General features: G+C 40.7%; 1 protein-coding gene across 16 annotated transcripts in view; it reads right to left on the bottom strand.

The window, feature by feature from the left end:
• nfixb (nuclear factor I/Xb) overlaps nucleotides 1–22,063 on the bottom strand; it is a 163,834-nt gene that overhangs the window by 99,556 nt on the left and 42,215 nt on the right. For 15 of the 16 annotated variants that reach the window (XR_005008325.1, XM_036589735.1, XM_036589730.1 and 12 more), the window contains one exon: nucleotides 18,333–18,864. Coding sequence is in view for 15 of the 16 variants with exons in the window: in XM_036589735.1 (XP_036445628.1) it covers nucleotides 18,333–18,864 (532 nt within the window). In the remaining variant the exon portion in view is untranslated. Of the gene's footprint in view, nucleotides 1–1,939; nucleotides 13,869–18,332; nucleotides 18,865–22,063 lie in introns of those variants that run through there. The other variant, XM_036589746.1, reaches the window with a different exon arrangement.

Genomic DNA, 22,063 nt, shown 5'->3' with positions numbered 1-22,063 from the left:
CGTTCGACTAAGTCATCTATAATCAACATTAACAACAGGCTACAAATTCCCTATTCAAAACTCAACTGCTTGTTAATGATGATCGTGTTTGTTTGAAAAGTAGCGCACTATGTAGGGGACACTGAGTGATTTGAGACGGTGTTATTCTCCTCTCAGACAGTAAACACTGCACGCGAGACGAGAAAGGGGAGCTGTGCAGATTGAACTTTTGCAGCGTCTCGTTCCGGAGCTTGTGTGACTGTTAACTCAGAGCTCATTTTGAAGACTCTGCTCCACAGAAATGTGTGTTACAAGCTTTAGTTTCGATTCACAGCTGATTCACCGATTGTTTTTTGTTTTATTTTTTTTCTTTTTTTTGACGCTAAAAGCTTCATTTAACATTATTAACGAACCATAAGCAAAAGTTAAACCACACAAACCGTGACATTTCTTCTATTTCGAAGTCCCCACAGACTTCTCCGTTAAAGTTAACCTTGGATTCTTGCAGGTAGCGGGTGGTGGTCACGAAGATGACTCGTAAGGTTTGATGTGTTGCCCCCTTTCGCCGCTATTTTCTTTCGGCCTGTTCTGCAGACATGGTGGTCATCTGCAGACAGGGTGGTCATCTTCAATTAACTTTCCTTCTGCATTCTTATAAAACCCAAAATATGACCAAACGTCAGACTTGGTCTTCTTAGAAGGCTGAAATATCTCCGAATCTCCGAGTTTTTCACACCGCGGTAATCGACCGCGGTTTTAACGATACTGTAAAGTTACTAACTGTCATTAATTTTACCACGGTTTACCGTGAAACCGGTAACCGTTTCATCTCTAGTTGTTAGCTTTCAGAATCATATTTTTACAACAACAGAATGTGAAATGGGGTGTTTTAATCAAGTGGGTTGAGGCCAATTTATATTAATGAAATAAAGTAGAAAACACATCACGAGGAAACAACAAAAGTTCTAACTTCTGACTGGTGCTGTAATACCTTTAGGGAGTGAGTAATGTTTGTTTATTTAAGCTTGAGTTGTTTCTGTCATCAGGTGCGTGCGACTAAGTACTGACACCTAGTAAGCCAGACAGATACATAATCAGCCAATTCAGACACTTTACACTAGTTTTTTAAAAGTTGCATACTATGCTCAAAAAAAGACAAACTGTTACTCCAATTATTTATAAGGTCATTAATTGTCAGTCAAAATAACAGGTCTAATTACAACACTCCTTTTCAATACTGTGCAGCCTTAAGGTGAATATACACAAGTGCTGAAGGTGTTAAACAACTTTATAAGCATGTGCTCTATTCTTTCCCTAGTGTGTTTTTGAGGAAGAAGAACAAAAACCATGTTGAGAAGTGTTTATGAGTGTGTTTGCATGTGAGCAGCCAACAGAGGACACAGGCCGGGCCTCGAACAGATGTCCTCTTCTGAAATGTCACAGACGCCACAGACGTGTTCACTACAGCTGGCCTCTAAAAGTATGTGTGAGAGAAAGAGAGAGGCTGCAACTAACAACTACTTTAGCATCGCTTATTATCTTTTGACTACTTCCCCATAAACTGGCAAATCTAACAATTATTTTCCTGTTTCAGTAAAAAAAAATAATTTAAAATTTAAGAGCATAAAAACCCGATTTTGAAAATTCATCATCCAAAATATTGAAAGAAAACTGCTTTATGTTATGTTAAATTTATGTCTTAACTATTTCTAACTGCGCCCTGCGATGGACTGGTGACCTGTCCAGGGTGTATCCTGCCTTCCGCCCCATGACAGCTGGGATAGGCTCTGGCACCCCACCATGACCCAGAAGGATAAGCGGTTTAGATGATGTGTGTGTGTGTATATCTAACTGCAGGGTAGACAGACAGACACATACATTCACACACACACATACAGTCTGTCTGTCTGCCCTGCGATGGACTGGTGACCTGTCCAGGGTGTATCCTGCCTTCCACCCAATGACTGCTGGGATAGACTCCAGCTCCCCCCCACGACCCAGAAGGATGAGCGGCTTAGAAGATAGAAGATAAAAGATATTTCTAACTGCTGATTAATCACATGTCTGATCCAATACAAAAAATGAAAATGTTAATAATTTATTATTATTTCTTTTTAGTACTATATAATTTACTGGGTATCACCTGATTACCTTTGCTGTTTTCTCAATTCTGGCAGATGTGATACATCAATGACTAAACGTAAATTGCATTAAACATTACTATGCTCATAATTGACATGAACAAAATTATCACGCACACACATTATCCTAAAACAGATTTAACATCATTCTATGCACTATTTTTATCCACTTTAGGATGGCTGGACGGCATTGGAGCCTTTTCATTTCATTACTGAACTGTTATCTCTGTACGGCATTAGATTTACTACACTTAGCATAAGTGAAATGTTTGTCTGCTTCATGAAACATTCTGTTTTCCAACCTGTAGGCTAGTAAGCTACAAAGTCTTACCCATTGCCAAGGGGAGTAGAAAAACGTTTTGGAATTTGGATGCTTTTGTTTCATTTGTACATCCTCATCATGCTAAAGTGAAACATGACATCCACTTCTGCATATCATAGTTTGCAAGCTAGGACTTTTGAGGGTCTTGCTTTCTTGAGTTCATACCAAGAAAGCTTTCTTTATGTAATGTAATGAAATGAGAGAAGCCATATTGCCTCAGTGTGTATAGCAGGGCTGAAAGAAAATGTCATATCAAAATTACAATTTGGAAAAGTGCAGTTCTCAAACAGCAAGAGCTGCAATTTAATTACAGCTAATCAGAGCTTAAATTGTCAAAGTTTTGACTGGAGAAATTTACCCAATAACTGCCCTTAGATGAGTCAGACCAATAAGAAGCAACTAAATACTCACATGCTGCATACATGGCAAAACAACCATTAACTGGCAGTCCTGCATACAACATTCAGCATTCAGCAAGTGGATATGCTGGTGTTGTTGGCTGAAAAACAGGCCTTGACCTTAATTTATAGAAAATAATCCCAATCCCAATATTGGTCATAAAAATTGCAATTAGTTTTGCCTGAACTAACTCTCATATGAACACTATAGAGCAGTTTTAAGTAAACGATGCATTGACAAAATAAATCCACATCACTGCGGTTCTAGTACAGAAACAGAAGCAGACAGACTTTAAGGGCATCAGAATAGCCACTGGACGGTCGAATTATGCCAGAAAAAAGAATTCCAAGCTAAGCACTCGAACCTTAGCAAGAGCCTCTGTTAGTGTGTGTGTCCAGAACAAGGCTCTGTGGCTTTGTCCCTCTGTGATAAACTGTGAGTGCAGGACATGAGTGTTTACTAAGCAGAGCAGAGAAAGAGAGAAAGAGAGAGACAGAAAAAGAGAGAGGGAGAGAGAATGCTGTATAGCCTCAAAGAAGGAAAGGACGAGAGCAATCCTGCTCTTTTTCACAAACACCTTGTGAAAGAATGCAACCACAAAAGACCCTCTGTGTTAGGAAGAAATTCAACTGGAGGTCCAGCCAGGACAGCTCCTCTGAGACAGGATAGAGAGAGAGAGAGAGAGAGAGAGAGAGAGAGAGAGAAAGAGAGAGAGAGAGAGAGAGAGAGAGAGAGAGAGAGGAGGGAAATGATCTAAAGTTGGGAAACATCTACAGTGACTCAACATGGGGGGGAAAAGTGTGCAATAAGTCTTGCATCAGGCTATCAAACACTACAAAATAAAGCTGAAAGGATACAGATGCGAGAGAGAGCTGATTGCAGGTTTTGTTCCAGTTACCTTTTCTGTCAGATTTGCCTACTTGCAAATAAAGAGGAAATTAGAGGCTCAACATATCTTAAACTTGCCCATGAAAGCATTGAGGGCCTTGTTCTTTATTGTGTTTGGCACAGGTGCTAGCACTAACAGTAAAGGTTACCGCCATAAAATATGAAACCTGTCCTACCACAACAGTGAAGTGAAGGCAAAATAATGATGTCACTTGTTCTAAGAATGACTTCTGAGGCTCAGTGGAGCGACTCAGAACAGCTATCATATATTCCTCTGTGAATCCTGAGGGTAAAGAATAGTAACGTGTTAGCTTACATTGGCAACAGATTTCTGTAACAGAACGGACTCACACTGCTTATAATGCAGTGGAAATTTTTTTTCCTAACAGACATGTCTTTTAATAGTCTGTGGTGCCAAATAGTTGGAAAAAAAGCTAATCATGATTTGCTGTAGTTAATGATGCTTAAGTGCATGTGAGAATTTGATCAAATTTAAAGATAAGTGTAAAAAGTTCTAATTTGGGTTGTGGGGTGCCAAAAATGTGATATATGGTCTGAGATGTAATGCTTTAACAGGACTTAAAAAGGAAGAAAGACAGAAAGATAAAAAAAGATAGATAGATTCAAAGTTGTCTTGGAAAAGAAACATCTTACACAAAACTAGGTGCTGCTGGAATTTACCTTACCTTACACTCACTTCCCTACTATGTTCTCTTATATATGTCTGACACAATCAGCAGTCCACCAGATCTTTGTCTGACTTTTAACGTTAGTCACTGGCTTATCTCACCAGTCTCTCCTCTGTTTGATCTGAGCACCTCTGTTTAATCTCATATCTACAACGTGGTGCTACTTATTATGGTATCGTAACACCAGTGTGGACCAGAGGAGGACAGAGGCCTCATCTGACTGTTGGTTCCGCTCATGTTCTTAAGGAGATTTTGTCACCCTCTCGTCTGGTCTGCTTTGAGACAACATGTGTCGCAAAAAGCCTAATACAAAAATATATATTAAGAAAGTCAAAGGTTAAGAAAGTATTAAACTGGAGTAATATTTCTTTATCCTGACTATAAAGTACAGTGTTGTTTATTTAGCTAGAAGCTCCATCTTGCTGAAACTGCAAGTTGGGACTGACATGCTTGGCTACATTTCAGTGTAATTGGAAATGGCCAAATCATTCAGTGACAGCTGAATATCATCATGCACTTTATGCAAATAGTGTCATCATAGCCTAACCTTTTAGACAGGTATGCCCGTAGGGATCTACAGCAACCTATTGGGCGATTCATTTTCTATTCGCTTCCTCCTTTCACCATTTGGCACTACACTACAGTCTCACTAACATTAAATTTTCCATGCATGATGCGAAAACTGGATTCATACGAAAATATGTTAGGAATTTTTTTAAAGTGTTGAGCGCTTTACATAATCAGTGTAAATTGATTTGTTAACTCTGACAGCAGCTATATATATATACCACCTAAACAACGTGACATTCTTGCTGTAAGAAATGCACATGGCCACGTTCAAAATTGCATCTGGTTGTGCAGCAGGATGGAAATCTTCCTGTGCCTAATATACAGCCTTGGGGAACCTCGCAAGTATCTTAAAAAGCACATTTTCAGATGTTCTCTGCAAATCAACACCCACACAAATGACAGTCAAATGTGGGACCTAAGGAATAATAAATTCAAGTTCTGCAAATAATGAAAGTATAATAAAAGTACAGGGGCCGGAGTAGGTGGCGGTGGGGTTGGTTCTTAAGTCTTTTCAGAGCCAAAACCACAGATAAAAATCTAACCACAAAACAGAACGGCTCAGTGTGATAGAGAGAGAAAAAGAGAAAGACAGAGAAAGCACCTCCATGCTTTATTCCCCCCCACGCGCCTCTATTTTATGTTCACCTCCTCTGCTCTATAGATATAAACACAGCCGCTCGGATTACGGCCTAAATCTTCAGCAGGACTGAACGACAGCAGGAACTCTCGCTCTGCGCTCAGGTTAACTCAGTTGAACAGTCTAACACTGAACAGACGCCACTGGAAGAGTGAGCCTCCTCAGGTCCTGTATACAGTGCATACATATGCCCATTTCTGGAGTACGCTACACAGTGCACTGAAGCTATAAGCAAGCCCTGCTGTTGTGACTGATTTAGTCTAATGATGGAAGACACAGCTCTTCAGGAAACCTTGAAAAGTGAAGAATGATTCGGGCCATATTGCCTTAGAGATGTAGAAATAATATTATAATTTTACTACACGTTCAGTTTACATTATATACTTACTTAATGTGTACTTAATAATTATGTAGTTATATAACAGATTACATTTACATTCTGTATTAACAGATTCCAGTCTGTATTTTTGACTCAAAATATTATAAAAAAGGCAAAAATGTAATGGATGTTTTTTCATTTCACAAAACAAAACTATACACACAACAAATTTTCAAATTAAAATCACAATTAGGGATGTAAATGATGAACCAGTTAATCAGTAACTGACAAATAAACAAATGTGTGATCAATGCTATTAGTTAAAAACACATTTATCTCATTTTAGTTCATTTCCAAAAACTGAACATTTTTAAATCTAAGCATGAGGGCTAAACAGGCAACTGGTTCTGCTAGGCTGACCTGCTAAAAATGAAGCATGCAGCTAAAACCAGCGGTGTTTGGTACCTGTTTTCAGAATGATGACAGCACAATGATAGCACAACAAAGGTATATGTATATATATTTTTTTACTTTGCTAGAAATGGGAACCTTTAGAACATTTAGTACCCCATAATTATATATTTAAGTAATTTCATTAACTTTTTAGTTTTTGGCCATTTAAACTTGAACATATAGTGTCAGCCCCTTGGGTTCTTACGTAGTGTATGCTTAATATGTTTTGGGCCACTTACTACTGTGTTCTCCAGTCTATATAAGGAGCACTTTAGCACCTCAGTGCACTAATACTGAATTTAGTTAACGTGTGCATATATAGAGTATTTTATAATGCCTTTAAAACGAGCACTTGCATTTCAGATTTCAGATAATTGTTTTCGAATCAAATCTGATCTGAAATTTAGAATCCACATAAATAATTCTTTCCCTTTTTTCAATGAGCTACTAGTGGGTATAATTAAACAACATGTTAGAAGAAGTCTTTTAAGGCAAGTATGCCGCGGAGGACCTAAACGAAGAGTTGTCTGTGTGTAATTTGTCTTTTGCTTACCCTTGCTTTATTGTTACAAGGCATTTACAGTGTTTGTTTGAACTTTCGCAAAACTCACACACATTAAGTGGCAGCAGATGGACAGGTTGAGCAGTACTCAATCTGGAACCAGTGAGGAGAACAAGTCAAGCCCAGTGGCACCCACTGTCTCAGCCCAGTGCTGCTTCACTCTGAGCAGTCAGTGACGGTCAGGCGAACCCCTGGTGTAGGGCCCACCCTGGACCCCAGAGAGTGCTGGAGCCCATCTGTGTGTGTGTGGGTGGGGGGGGAGTAATCAGACCCCCAGCATCAGGTGTGAAATGGGGTTCAGGTGCAGTGGGCTGTGTGTGAGTGTATTTGCGTATGTGTGTGATGTGTGTTGTGTGTGTGGAGAGGGGGAGGTCCTGTAGCGGTTTGGCTCACATATGCTACTTTGCAGATGCCGTTTGTTGTGGCCTAGTCTTGCGCTGTGGCACACATGTGCACAAACACGCACACACACACACAAACACATAGATGAGCCTCGGCGCTTTCTCATAGCTCCAGTCATCTGAATCACTGGGGATTTCGGGACTTTGAAGAGAAAAACAGATTGAGAGTGAAAAAAATGAAACGAAAAAGTAGTCCCGTTTTTATGAGGAAGAGCGAGCATGTTAAGTTGCTTTGCTCTCTCCGGGGGAAACCCTCAGAGGAACAAGGTCTATCACTGTGCACCACTATTCATCCGCCTTTCAGACAAATACCGCTGAAAACTGAAAAGAACTCCTGTATATGATTAAGTATTCGTAAGCAATATGAAATACTTTATCATATTGTGATACATTGTTTCATAATGTATCACAATATGACAATATTTTATCACATTGTGATATATTATGAAACAATATGCCACAGTTTGATTTTCTGAGCATACTGTGGATATTGTCAGTACTTAAAAAATGACCAACTGCACGTTTTACTACAAAGACAGCCAAACTAGTCTTTTTTTACTGGATTTAGTGGAGTGGAAAATATGAAATGTTGAATAAAAGGCATTGTACAGACAGGTTTTGAGAGCATTTTTAAACATGGCAATACTGATGCATTTTTGTCTGTTCTAACTAATCACATCTTTATAAAAAACTAAATATTGTGAATGAATTGTTAACCACCTACCATTAACATTAAAGGGTCCATATTTATTTTTTTAGGTTTATATACCAAAAACATAATAATTCATTCTTATATGACCATTTCCCAGCCTTTCTTTATTCTTCAGAATTAAACAAGCTTTTGTTGTTACTGTGCCTTCAAAACCTAATTATGTAAATGAGCTCTGCTTTGAGTGGCTGGCCTGTGTCTTGCCTCACTTAAAAAGCAGTCGAAGAAGAGCTGAAACACTCCATACCTCAATGTGAGTGGGTGGAGCAAAACTGTAGTAGAATATGTGGATGTATGTTCATGTGTTGGCTTTCATGACATAATGAAAATCATGTATTAAAAATAGGCTATTTTTGTAATTTAGTTTCCATATATGGACTAAACGGACTTCATTAACTCTTTTATTTCAAAAAACGTGAAAAAATTTTGTTTTTCCATAATGTGGGCGCTTTTGAGCACAATCCAAAACACTAATACCTAAACCAGTATCAGCAGTTTGTACTGTGCTTGATAACATACACGAGTTACCATAATACATTACTGACCAATTAAATGCATTATGGCTAAATTAGCTTTAGTTCGTGTCTATATGTGAACATGGCAGCAAAGAAGCCTTTGAAAGTATACAGTAAAGTGTTGGATGAGTGTGAAATTACAGGAGTGTATGTACGTGTTGACAGCCACGCAGTTGTAATGAGAGTGTTACAGTCCCAAATGATGTCTGCGAGAGACAACAGGAGGAGAGAGAGAGAGAGAGAAAGAGGGAGAGAGAGAGAGAGAGAGAGAGAGAAAAAGAGAGAGAGAGAGAACTCTAATAGCATTATTCATCTGTCAGGGCAATAGAATGCTTTGTAAATGGAGAGATTGCGAGCAAATAAGAAACAGAGTGCGTGAGAGAGAGAGAGCAAGAGAGAGAGGAAGAGAGAGAGTGAGTTTGAGTCTCAGTAAGCTTGATGGAGGGAAACTCACTGTAATTAAAGCTACTGCATAAAATTAGACAAAAAAGAGAGCAAGCATCCGCAATAAATCTACTCTAATCACTGCACCTGCCCCGGCCGACCAAACAACCTTGCCTTGGCTTGTGTGAGTGTGAGTGTGTGAGAGAGAAAGAGAGAGGCCGAGCCAGATTAACAGAGAGCAGGGTGTTTGTGTGTGTGTGTGTGTGTGTGTGTGTGTGTGTGTGTGTGTGTGTGTGTGTGTGTGTGTAGGTGTGAGACTGCGCAGCATGGCCAGCGGGTGGTGCCGGGTGGTGTGGAGGGAGAGAGTGGAGCTCAGGCCTGCTGGCAGAGAGGAGCTTCAGAGACCCGGCACACACACAGCAGCAAGCAGCCACACAGATGTTCCACCACTGGAGACCGGCCACCCCACACACCCTCGAGGCTCCACAAGAGTGTACGTGTGTGTGTGTGTGTGTGTGTGTGTGTGTGTGTGTGTATGTGTCTGTGTGTGTGTGTGTGTGTATGTGTGTAAGAGATACACAGAGAGACAAAAGGAGGAGATATGTAAATACAGAAATGTTTAGATCACAATAGGTTTGCTCTGGGCCCAGTTTACTTAAAGCCTCACAGTGTGCAGTAGTAGAAGCCACAGCTCCTTCATTCTGTTAACTAACTCTCTCTGTCTATCTATCTATCTATCTATATCTATATCTATCTATCGTGTAACTGTGCAAAAGTCTTTAGGCGGCTAAGCACATTGTTAAAACTGTTAAACTTGGCAATAAACGTTTTATCATATATCATTAGAATAAATGCAAATGGACATAAATACAACAAAAGCTAACAAGATTTTATTTTTCAAAAATGTAGTTCATAATTTGTGAGTTGATAACCAACTTTTGGTTCCAGATTTCTCCTAGATAGATAACCATGCATGTGTGAAATTCTAGCACCAGCACACTTTATTTAACATAAAGAAATATTAAGTAGCCAAACCACTGAGTACCACTGATTGTAACTCTAAATAATAATGGGCTGCTAGAAGGAGAGCTTTATAGACGGTTAAATGAACAGACTGACATACACAAAAACACTGCTTATTATACTGAAGTTATTTGTATTTATTAATATTAGTGCTTTTCTGAGCAAATAAAGCTGTTCAGAGTGCAGTTCCCATTACAGTAGTAATCAAGATTAGGAACGCACAAAATTTTTGGACACAAAATGTTTAACCAAAAATGGTCAAAAATGAAGGAAAGGAAAAAAGGTTAAAAAAATAATAAATTGATAATTAAAAAAGAGCTAGTGATTAAATAAGCTGTTGGTTCACTCTCCTAAGCTGGTCAGCAAAGATGACTTTTTTGAACAGTTTGAGCAGCAGCAGGCAGCTGCGTGGAACTACTTCACAGTTTCTATGAGGGACCGTAGACAAGCGGTTTATAATACTCTGTTTCTGCTAGAGGGGGTACAACACCCATAAGCTTCTCCATTATAGGTCCGACCCTAGTTAAAAACACAATATGCCATTTAATATATACAATACAGCAAAACAACAGCAGCAGAAAGAAAGGTCCCTGCTAGAACACTAGCGCTGTCTGTAGCCACAGTGTTTCACAAACAACACTGCCAAAGTGCAAAGAATAATTTTATATTAGGTAAATTGTTTTCACGTGTTGGGCATCTTTCCGGTTATGAGTTTCAGTACATATCAACATATGTATTATTAATTTTTAAATTTATAAAGAATAAATTCACAAATTCTTTAAATTCTAAAGAAAATCACATACACTGGGTAATCGACAACATCAGGCAGAGCCAAATAGGGTCATTTCTTTCCCCTCACACACAAAAATCTGTCATCAAAGTCTGTCCTACTAGGTCATGGCTGCTATAATGGGAGAGGTTAACAACCTCTTGTTTGTCTCTCTTTATTTTTCTTCCCTCTCCCCCTCTCTCTCTCTTTAGGTCTCTCGCTCTCTCTCTCTCTTTGTGCAGATGCACTCTGCTCGAGTTGCTCAGCTGCTCGGAGACGTGGCAGCTTAATTTATTTATTCCATTCCCATTAATTAGAACGTTTGCGCTGACAAAACAGGCAAAAGGATGCATTAGCACCTAGTTTACACCCTGAGTCCCCAAGCTACCACGACAAGTGTGCTCTCATAAACACACACACACACACGCGCACACACACACACACACACACATACACACACACACACACACAGAGGAACTGTTACATCTACATACTCAAAGCAGACGCATGTAGATCATGTTTTTACTAGCAGGAACTTCTGTGGCAACTTTAGTTAACGATGCATAAACATTACAGTTTCAGCTATAATACTGTTACTGTATATAAAGGCTGGCTACCCGCAGTCAACTGGTATAGAATAACAACATTTTTCGCCTCCAGAAAAAAATCAATACTTTAGAATGACAATAACATTAAAAATCATTTAGGAAGTGTATCTTATTCATTCCTACTTTATACTACATTAACTACTTTACTCATTTCTACTTTATACTACATTAACTACCTTATTCATTCATACTTCATACTACTTCAATGACTTTATTCATTCCAACATTTATGACTTTATTCAATCCTATTTAACTACTTTATTCAAACCTACAATATACTGCATTTACTGCTTTACTTATTTCTACTTCATACTACATTAACTACTTTATTCAATCCTACATTATACTTTATTAGCTCCTTTATTCATTTCTACTTTATACTACATTAACGACTTTATTCATTCCTACTTTATACTACATTTACTACTTTATTTAATCCTACAATATAGTACTGTACCTACTTTATTCAATCCTACATTATACTACTTTAACTACTTATTCATTTCTATTTTATACTACTTTTTTCAATACGCTACATTAACTAAAATTCTTTCATATCTTCAATATACTGCATTAACTCCTTTATCCTACATTACACCACATTAACTACTTTATTCATTTCTATATTATATCTTTCACTTTTTCACTGTGCCGCAGGAATTGACTGCTGGTACTCTGTTTGGTGAAACTGTTACAAGGATTTAACTTCTTAAAGATCAAACATGGCTCTTGTAAGACATTAACCCTACCATGCCTTCTCACCTCAGTAAAATACTGGCTCTGTAGACACACAGGCAACCTCTCTCTCTCTCTCTCTCTCTCTCTCTCTCTCTCTCTCTGTGGCAGAACAAAAGGCTGCCTCTGGGATCTACGGGAAGACCCCTGTAGAGAAGAAAGGCAGGGTGCTCCTGAGCCGAACTGAATGGGCTCTTTTCACGCGAGCAGAGTGCTGTTTACCCTAGTGCAATAATGCTCCTCATTTTCCAATCATTATTCCCCTCACTCGGACCGCCGCTATTAGGCTGTCCACCACATCAGTTCCACTGCCTGCCCCTCACACACACAGACACACACAGACTCACAAGATTAACGATACACTAATGTAAACAGACACACTCCAACTGACAGCTAGTCCAGGACACATTCATGCACACACTCGCTGACACTAATAGGGTATAATTTGAATGTGTGAGTGTGTGTATATGTTGTGTGTGTATGTATGTTTTCAGTCAGACTTGTCAAACTGCCTCACTTTCTTCTACTACACATTACAAAATGGAAAAAGGCCATGTTAAAATAAAACTTTCAGTCTGCTGGCACCAGAAAAGTGTGTGCTTTATTCGATTGGAGAGAAAAGGAGCTTCGTGTTTGTGAAAAGAAGCATTTCATCTAAAAATAAATCCTCTTACTTGACCACATATTATATTATAGAGCATAAATAGCCAGATAATAAATAATAAATCTCGAGTTGTGCCTCAGCTCGCTCCCCACGCTCGCCTCACTACAAGCTACATGAGACGAGGCTCAGCGTTGCCAAAGCCTCCATTTTGATTTGGAACATGGACACCATCAGGGGGATCATCTGCTGCAGCCAACACACGAATTTCAAAAAAGCCCACAGGTCTGTACGAAAAAAAAACAGCTCTGAATCGTAAGAGTAACTTCTTGGTCAGATGGAAAATGAAGAAGCAGGATTTTCGAAAAAAATAAAAAAAATGATCATGGTGTACTGGTGCGGAGGCTTGTTTTCTCCTCCCGTCTGCGCTTTCGAAAGAGGTGTCAAAAACAGCGAGGAGACTTTTTTGTGAGAAAGAGAAGAGGGGGAGAGGAACGTCCGTCGAGAAAGTGGAGGACGGGCAGGAGGAGAAGCGGGGCTCAAAAAAAACGAGAGCAAGGGAAAAGAAAGGAGGAGAAGGAGGGCCGTTGGCAGAGGGAGCAGGGGCGGTTTGAAAAGCTGGCATCCTCCATACAGGGCTGCCAGGCAGCCACACCAGCTTGAGTTCCCTCTGCAGACCGCCTTTTGTCTCCATCTTGGCATTTCACACTGTCTTTATTCTAGGCTTAGTCTGCTACTTCGTACTCTTGTTTCCCAAATACAATCATTATTAGCCCTGCCGTTATAATTAGTGCTGCGGAATCTCGGAAAACAATTCTACAGAATTATTTCCAGGCGATTGTAAGGTATCAGGTCAAAAACGGTTAAATCTTGCTGTTGTTCATATGAGGGCATTTCCCGAGCTCAGATTCAGGTCTGCAGCTGCGTTTGCCTGTTCTGTTTTTGGGAAAGCCGTCCAAATTAAAGAGCAGTGTTCTTCGCTGCTGGATGGAGGGAGTGAGAGAGCCAGAGAGAAAGAGATAGCACCAGAATTTGGTGGAGAGTCAGAGGAACCTCTCCTCTTTTTGCCCATTTCTTCCACATCTCTCTTTTCCACTTGTCCTCATCTCATCTCTGTCCCTCTCGGCATCCAGACCCCTCTGCCTGCGCGCCTGTGACCACATACTAACAAAAAAACAGAAAATATTACCTTATTTTAATAAATACCCAAAAAAAGTAGAAGGTAGTAGTAGTTTTATATATACTACATAATATAGTTTTCTCAATGGTTTGTACATAATAAAAAAAATCAAACCATTTCTAATTAATTCAATTGGTTCTCTAAAAGTTACAAAATATCACATAAAAAAAGTATGTACAAATCTGTCAATACAAATGATCAATATATATAATCTAATAGCATCACTGTCAGAACAGTCACAAAATGTCAACTTTACATTCTTAATGTTTTTGAATTGCGTAAAAAAAAAGAAAAATGACAAAAATGAAGATTTCCTCTCATGTTGACAAGCAAGCTGCAAAGACTGTATTAAGCATCTTTTAACCAGAAGCAGGCTGTAAGTTTTGTATGTAAATCCTAGAAACGAGGGCCATTCTGCCTGTTTTTTTATCGATCCTTTAGAATCGGAATTGACATGGAATAATCTATTTACCAGCAACTCAGTGTGGATGTCATTTTCTCTTTTCACTCTGTCTCTCATTCCCTTTCTTTTTGACACAGAGACACACTGGATGTGTGTCTCTGTGTCAAAAGAAAGAGGAGCTGGGAAACCAGTATTCTGAATCTGGTCCAAGCTCGACCATTTGTGGTCGGAATGGCAAACTCCCTGTTTAATACGGCGCAAACGTGTGACCATCCCAGAGTCGTTTATATTTCTGTTCAAGCGAGTCTAATCAAATCAGCAGGGGTTGTATGAAAGAGCCTGTAAAAAATGTTACCATTAGGCAGGCAGCATGTTATTTTGTTATTTATTTAACCCCTTAAATTATAAGGACCTGGTGGCTGGTCTCATTAATACGTAAGCTGCATTTTAGTTTTATAGTAGTTACTGAATAATGCATAGTAGTCACTGAATAATAAGTTCTAAGCTTAATAAATGAATAGAGTCTTAGGGGTTAATAATGAATGCATGTCATAGTCGCTGTGGGTCTGGTCTCAGGCCTGGGCCCGAGCGCCTGAGCAGCGGGGGAGCCGTCCGCTTTCCAAAACGCGCCGCTTTGCCCTTGTTTACCAGCCAAGAAGGAACGCAAGCATTTTCCTCTAGCTCAAAGCCACGGCTGCCCTCACCGACCTTATCTCTCTCTTTGTTTCATGTCATGTCTGAGGGACAAAAACGCACTTGGCCCAAAGTCCGACGCTCGTACACTTGGGAGAGCGTGCAACGGCAGCTCCCAGATTTTTCGGCCTTGTAACTATGCAAGCTGGAAGAATGCAGGAGATACAAACGTTACAGAACACAGACAAACTCACACCACGCAAGGATGCTTACACTTTTTTTTAAGCTCTCCCACTTGCCTCCCCATAGGCCGGCAACACCTCTCTCAGTTATCTTTAACACCTCTGAAGAGATGGCGAAATTATTTTGAGATCATTCAAATCACAGTGAAGCATGAATTTCATGCATGACAGGACTCTAAAAGTGTCATTTCCGCCATCACTGTCTCTTTCTCTCTGGAGAAGAAAAAAAAACACAACACTATCAGTGGTACTCCTCTTATTGAGCAAACTCTTTTGGACTCTCTCTTCCCCCACTCCCTCACTCTCTCTCTCTTGCTTTTCACATGTCTAGCCCACAGACTGTGGATTTGGCATCACTGACCATCACCCTGTCCATTCCCTGAACTGGCTGAGACTCGACTGGGGATGCGAGTGGACACATGTTTCCAGCATGACTGTGTGAGAGTAAGAGCCACACGAGAAAGCTCAGTCCAAATATGACTAACGCTGGACACGCCATCCATCACTGAGACACACATACCAAACAAACACAAAAACTCTTCCCATAATGTGCCGGGCTATGCTGAATCAGGGACACTGCCTGATCTGTGCGGCCTGAGGTCTTTGCCCACCACCCTGTACATTAATCAATAGATAAGAGGGACAATTTGTCACTCAATACTTCACTTTAACAGCAAGAAGCAAAACTTGACGTCATTTCATACCAATTAAACAAAAATCAGATACAACTTTTTTATGCTTTAACAATTTAAAAAGAAAAATAAGTCACACTTTACTGAAGGGTGGTACTCCTTAAACTACCTGACACCTACATAATCCTTTTATGAATACTGACTTAAACATACACAGACCTTTCAAAAATATTCCAGAAAGCAAAATAATTAATCAAACATTGAAAAAGCAGCCAAAGATAACTGATGCTTGTTGGAATTAGCCTTTAGAAATGCTTATCTCAGTTGTCATGTAGCCTTATAAATGCTGCCCTTTGGTAGTGTTCCCAAAAAAATATCATTTGAAATGATGCCCTTCAGAAACTTAATAAGCACACAATGCTACAATCAGACTGCAATGCAATAAAACTACAAGAAATTAACCCTTCAAACTCTAAGGACCTGTCAGCTTCTCCAGATAACTACATATGTTACATATTACATTCATAGTGGTACACTTTCAAATGAATATGTGTACAATAGGCCTAATGTAAAGGGTTAACTGAATAGACGAGAAACACAAAAGCCTGTCTTTTAGTATGATATGTCTCTTCTGCTGCAAATAGAGTCATCGCCCTCCGTGAGCTGCTGGAGCGGTGATTGGTCGGACAGGTTAAAAGGCCTCCGATTAAAGGCCCGGGGCAGCAGGAGATAAGCCGAGAGGTGGCATATTGTGAGACAGGAAAAGCGCGGCACAACGGAGCGGCTAACGGACACCCGCCGCTGAAAGGAGCTCCGCATGGGGCGTGAAATCTCTTTTCTGCCCTGTGCCAAAGAGACGCATTACGGCCAAATATCCACACAATGCAGGAAACAATTGGAAAATTTAGCTGCGCAATGACGGGTGAAGGCGGAGGTGAAGTATGTATAGGTGCTACGCAGAAGCTACACAAAATTCCCCATATGATTTTAAGCTCAGCAATTCTGAGACACAGATAGAATAATCTGAAATACTGCAGAGGTTTGGAAAATAAGGGACACACACTGACTAAATAAATAAATAAATGAATAGTATAATTTACTAATGCACATTAATTACGAGTGTGAAAAATTTTATACTACACAGTTGTTCATTTCAGCTAAAGCCTGAAATTTATTCTAACAATCCTCTCCTTTTCTGTCTATTTTTATCATTATAAAAAAGAAAAAATATACCCCCCTCTCTCTCTCTCTCTCTCTCTCTCTCTCTCTATATATATATATATATATATATGAAATAAAAATCTAGATGTTCAATTCAAACAACTTAGCTAATTATACTACCATCTACAATTATACAGCTTAAATATCATTTGAATTTCAAAGGTAATTAGTCATTTCTGTCAGAGTTACTGAACATGGAGCAAACTAAACAGCCTGTTGATGTGTGTGTATATAATCACAAGCCACACTAAAGGGTTGCAGTGTGTGTGTGTTGATGGGGTGGTAAAGCTTAGTGTTTGTGTGTGTGCGTGTGTGTGTGTGTGTGGCTGGGCTTGGGTGCAGACAGCCCGTTCTCCTCAAACAGGCTGGGAGAAGGCCAGCTGTCACTGTACCACCACTACCACAGTACACGCTCAAATTAACACACAAAAAAACAACCTGCACAGAGGATACACAGTTATGCAGCACCATTTCATGCAACAATATGTGCGCACTCAAAAAACGTATCCAAACTAATCACAAAATTAATTGAAAATGATACAAATTCAAAACAAGTATTTTTTTTACAGATTTCAAATCCTACAGGCCTACACGCTAACAAACTGAAAAGACAAATACATATATTTATATATATATATATATATATATATATATATATATATATATATACACATGTATATATATATATACACACACACACACACACACACACGCATATGCATGTGTATGTGTAATAAATAAATTACTCACAAAAATACTCATATAATCACTTCTATTTTAAAGAAATCCCCACTTCTTTGAAATGCAGCTTCCCATCAAGTTTATTTATGCAAATATTTTGTATTTATCAAGTAAATCTATCCTGTATATTTATTTGCCATTAATACTTCCTGTGAGCGTGTTAGGGGTGGGCAATAGGGCAAAAATATATCACTGCGATACAATAAAGCTATTTTCATGGTACAGGGTATGCATCACGATATTTAATTTTTCTGAGGCTTAGTAAGTTGAAAGCAGCATCGTTGGCAACGTTGCATCTTCATTCAACATTTCATATAGTTAATCCAATTAAACAATGCTAATTATAATCTTTGTAATGATACATGCTGTTGCTCAGTGTTCTATAAGTAAGATGATATGTTAAGACAAGAATAACGTGACGAAATCTATCAGAATAACAAAAAACATTGTCATACTGCCCACCATGAACATTCTTTTGCCTCTAAAAGCACCTGTGCGTCTATATGCATATAATTTGCCATTAAAGTACCTGAGCGTGAGTATATCTGTGTACATGTGCGTGTGAACACCGCTGACCTGGCAAATGGACGAAGTAGGCCAGGTACAGGTCCAGCTCCTTGACGGACACGCCGATGTGGTGAGGCTGCACACAGAGACCGTGGTTGGTGCACTGCGGTGACTTGACAAGCCGCTCACCGTCCGTGCTCTCCAGCGGGCTGCCCTTGAACAGGATGACCATCACCAGGTCCAGCCGCCACACTTTGTCGGCCTGCCGCAGGCAGTCGATGCGCCGGATCTTGCCCTTCTGGTCCGGGTTGGACAGCACGCAGCACGGTGGCTTCTTGCCCGTGATGGTGAGCACAAAGTCCTCGCGGAACTCGGGCCGGATGTCCTTGCGCAGCTTGGCCAGCAGGCGCGACGCCCACTTCTGCTTGATCTCGGGCTTCTCGCCCAGCAGCTCGTCTTTGACGGCGCGCTCCTCATCCTTGGACATGCGCTTCTCGTGCTTCTTGAAGTACTTGCGCTTGCGGGCCTGCAGGTTGAACCAGGTGTAGGAGAAGGCGCGCACGTGCGGCAGCAGCGCCTCAATGAAGGGATGAAACTCATCCTGGAAAACGGAAGGAAGAAACGAGGGAGGGAGCGCAGTGAGTTTTCCCAACTAAAAACAATACAACAGAGAATGACAGAGTATAAACAGCATTACTGTGAAAGGGTCTATTCTGAAAGTGGAAAAGCAAACACAATATAACTGCAACACAACTACACTATCAATAGGAGAGCCTGGAAACAAACAAATGCATTAATCAGATTATGTGAATATGTTAATAATAAAAAATTCAAAAACATTTTAACTCCAAACAAAAACACATGCAGCAACCTTATCACTCAGATAATAAAAAACTGTTCCAAAAACGTAATACAGTCAGAGCCATTCTTAAAAAAAGTTTAACCAGTTTAGGAGTGAATAGCGTGTAACGGAATTCCATAATTCAGCGATTAAAATGCGAGCGGTTCCTCTCTAGTCAGGTCAGGCCAAGACAAGCTTGGCGATCCCCAGCAGCAACAGAAGCCCCATTCAGCTCTCCAATAATACCTTCAGCACACAGCGCTCAGTGACAAAGCCTAAACCGCGCCACGGCGCCCCTGTGCCAGGGCTGCCGTGCCCCAGCCCCTCGCCGCCAAGCCTAGCCACCACCAGACCGCGGTCGAACCGCGCCGCTTCAACACCTGCCATCGCGAGCGCTCTCCGGATGACCAGCAGGCAACAGAAATCCAGGCATGTTCAGCTCGCTATGACCAAGACAAGGCAGGCAAGCACCATCGAACTCACACTGCAGCAAAAAGAGGTAGAAGGAGAAAGAGCCTGATAGTTACCATGTTGCACTCTCATCATAAATTTGGCACGCTGTTCAGAACGGGGAGGGAGGGAAAAAAAATTCCGCCCGCACCAGTCCTTTTGCCGCTCACTGCAGAAGCAACTGCTGGTTTGGCAAGACCAAAAAAATTTGGCGCAAAGTGAAAGAGCTTAATTTAAAAAAAGAAAAAAAGTAGACAGAAGAAGCTCCAAGGACAGAAGAAAAAAATATTTTTAAGGTTTAAAAAATTGCGAACAATTTGTTTTTTTTCCTTTTCAAAATATCCAGTCAAAAAAGTAAAAAAAGTAATCTAAGTCATTGCTGCTGAAAAAAAAGTCAGAAAAGATGACATGAAATTTGAAAAAAAAAAAATATATATACACAGATAAAAACTGCAGGTGGTATGATACAAGCAAAACTAAAAAAAACAGCGTAACAACTGGAAAAGTCACACTGCAAAATAAACACTGCTTTCGCGCTTTCCAAAAATTACAAAAAAAAGAGGAAAAAAGAAAATGAAGCCAGAGAAAAAAATCCTTGGCAAAGCGTAATTGGTAGTGGTGTTTGCTTAGATCTTTGAGTCCAGCAGAAGACTCAGAAAGAGAGAGCCACACACACGTATACGCGCACACACGCACTCTCTCCCTCGCACATACATACACACTCCTGCAAAGAAGGGGGGAGCTGGCGAGAGCGAAGCACAGAATATGGGGAGGAAAAAAAATAGAGAGAGGCGAATCAATGTTGGACGAGCTCGTACGACCGCTGGCAAACCCAAGTGCTGCTTCTTTTTTTCCTCTCTCTCTCTCTCTCTCTCTCTCTCTGGCTTGCTCGATCGCTCCCTTGCTCTCTCTCTCTCTCTCGCTCGTCCTCTCTGCGTTCTTTCCCTAACCATTGCCTGAGTCTTTGCCAACACGAGTAGGGCCCACCTATTTGGCAACAAGATGTCTGTAGCCCAGCCAATGCGTTAGCTTCAAGAGCTGAAAGGGAGGGAAAAAGAGAAGGGGGTGGGGGGAAGGGGTGGCTGAGAGAGAGATTGAGGGAGGGAAGAAGAGAGGGAGGGAGAAAGGGAGGGAGGGCGAGCGACAGTACGCAGTCCAGTCCGACGGCGCACAATTTGCCAATCTGACAAGTTCCTATCTGCCACTGAGGCAAAGTTCAGCGGACATGCTGCCCTCCTCAAACACCAAACCCTATCGCAGTTGTTGCGCCTTGCTCACCAGTTGCCAAAGTAGCGTCCACCGCCCCCTTCCTTTCCCTCTCTTTCTCTCTCCCTCACTCTGGCTGAGTCCCAAATGGCTCCCTACTGGACATATAGCGCACTATTTGGGTGAAGGAGCCGTAGTTTTGTGTCCTATGTAGCGCACTACATAGAACGTAGGAAACCATTTGAGATCCAGTCTCTCTCTCTCTCTCTCTCTCTCTCTCTCTCTCTCTCTCCCAACTTGCGTAATGCCACCTTGGCACAGGGTGATGGGAGAAGGCACAGAGCTCCCAAAAAGTCCCAGCAGACCCCACAGCCGGCAGCTGCTCCCGGATTTAGCGCCCCGAAACAAAGCCGTGGGAGAGCAGCGCGCCCCCTCTGTTCCCCCCTAGAATGCCGGCGCGCTCCTCTGCGATTCACAAACAAACATATGCCGTGCTCGTCCATTGCAGTGTCCAACACCACAAGCTTTATTAGAGGGGTGCAGAGCCTACCTCCTCAGTCACCTATAGGCCTAGCAGTCACGTTAAGGCTGAGCAAGTCGTGCTGCTTTCACCTCATTCAATAACATTAGCGCTGTTTTCAGGAATGCCATGTAAGTCAGCCGTAACAGAATTTGTATTGATTTGTGCTTTTGTTTACGCTTGGCAAAAAGGGCCGAGTTCTTTCTCCATGTCTGGGTTATCTGATCTATCAGAAAGCTGCTTAGCTGTGGAAGGGAGCAGAGGGGAGAGAAAAGAAATAGAAAGAATAATCAATACATACGTTTTCAATACATCTGAAACAATAATGCGACCCTAAGAAGCTCCACTCAAACAAAAATCTAATCTATAAGCTTTACAATGCTTCTCATACGGTTGCCAACATCTTAATAAGTAAAACGAAGGGCTATTAGAGATAAAAGACTCATTTAATATTACTTACTTGTTGACATGATGCATATATAGGCTACATGTAGCATTTAATACTGCTTTGTACTGACGTGGAGCTTTTGCCCTTTAAAAAAAATCAACAAGAATCTATTTCTGAGGCATCATACAGCAAGAACTGTTGTCTACCGAACGAGCAAGATGATCAAATTTGGCCAGACATCATTTGTTGCCACTGAACTATTTAAATCTCATATTCATTGCAGGTGTGAAATGTCTCTAGATGTTGCCCATCGCGGCTCCACCACAGGCTCAATATAAAAACTTTGCTTTTAGTTGATAAACACTGCCTCTAGCATGCAAACCTAAACCACAGCG

Source organism: Colossoma macropomum, unplaced genomic scaffold, assembly GCF_904425465.1.
Source record: "Colossoma macropomum unplaced genomic scaffold, Colossoma_macropomum, whole genome shotgun sequence".
NCBI classification, from domain to species: domain Eukaryota; kingdom Metazoa; phylum Chordata; class Actinopteri; order Characiformes; family Serrasalmidae; genus Colossoma; species Colossoma macropomum.
Note: the sequence above shows the minus strand (reverse complement) of the source record. Positions and strands in the feature narration are given on the sequence as shown.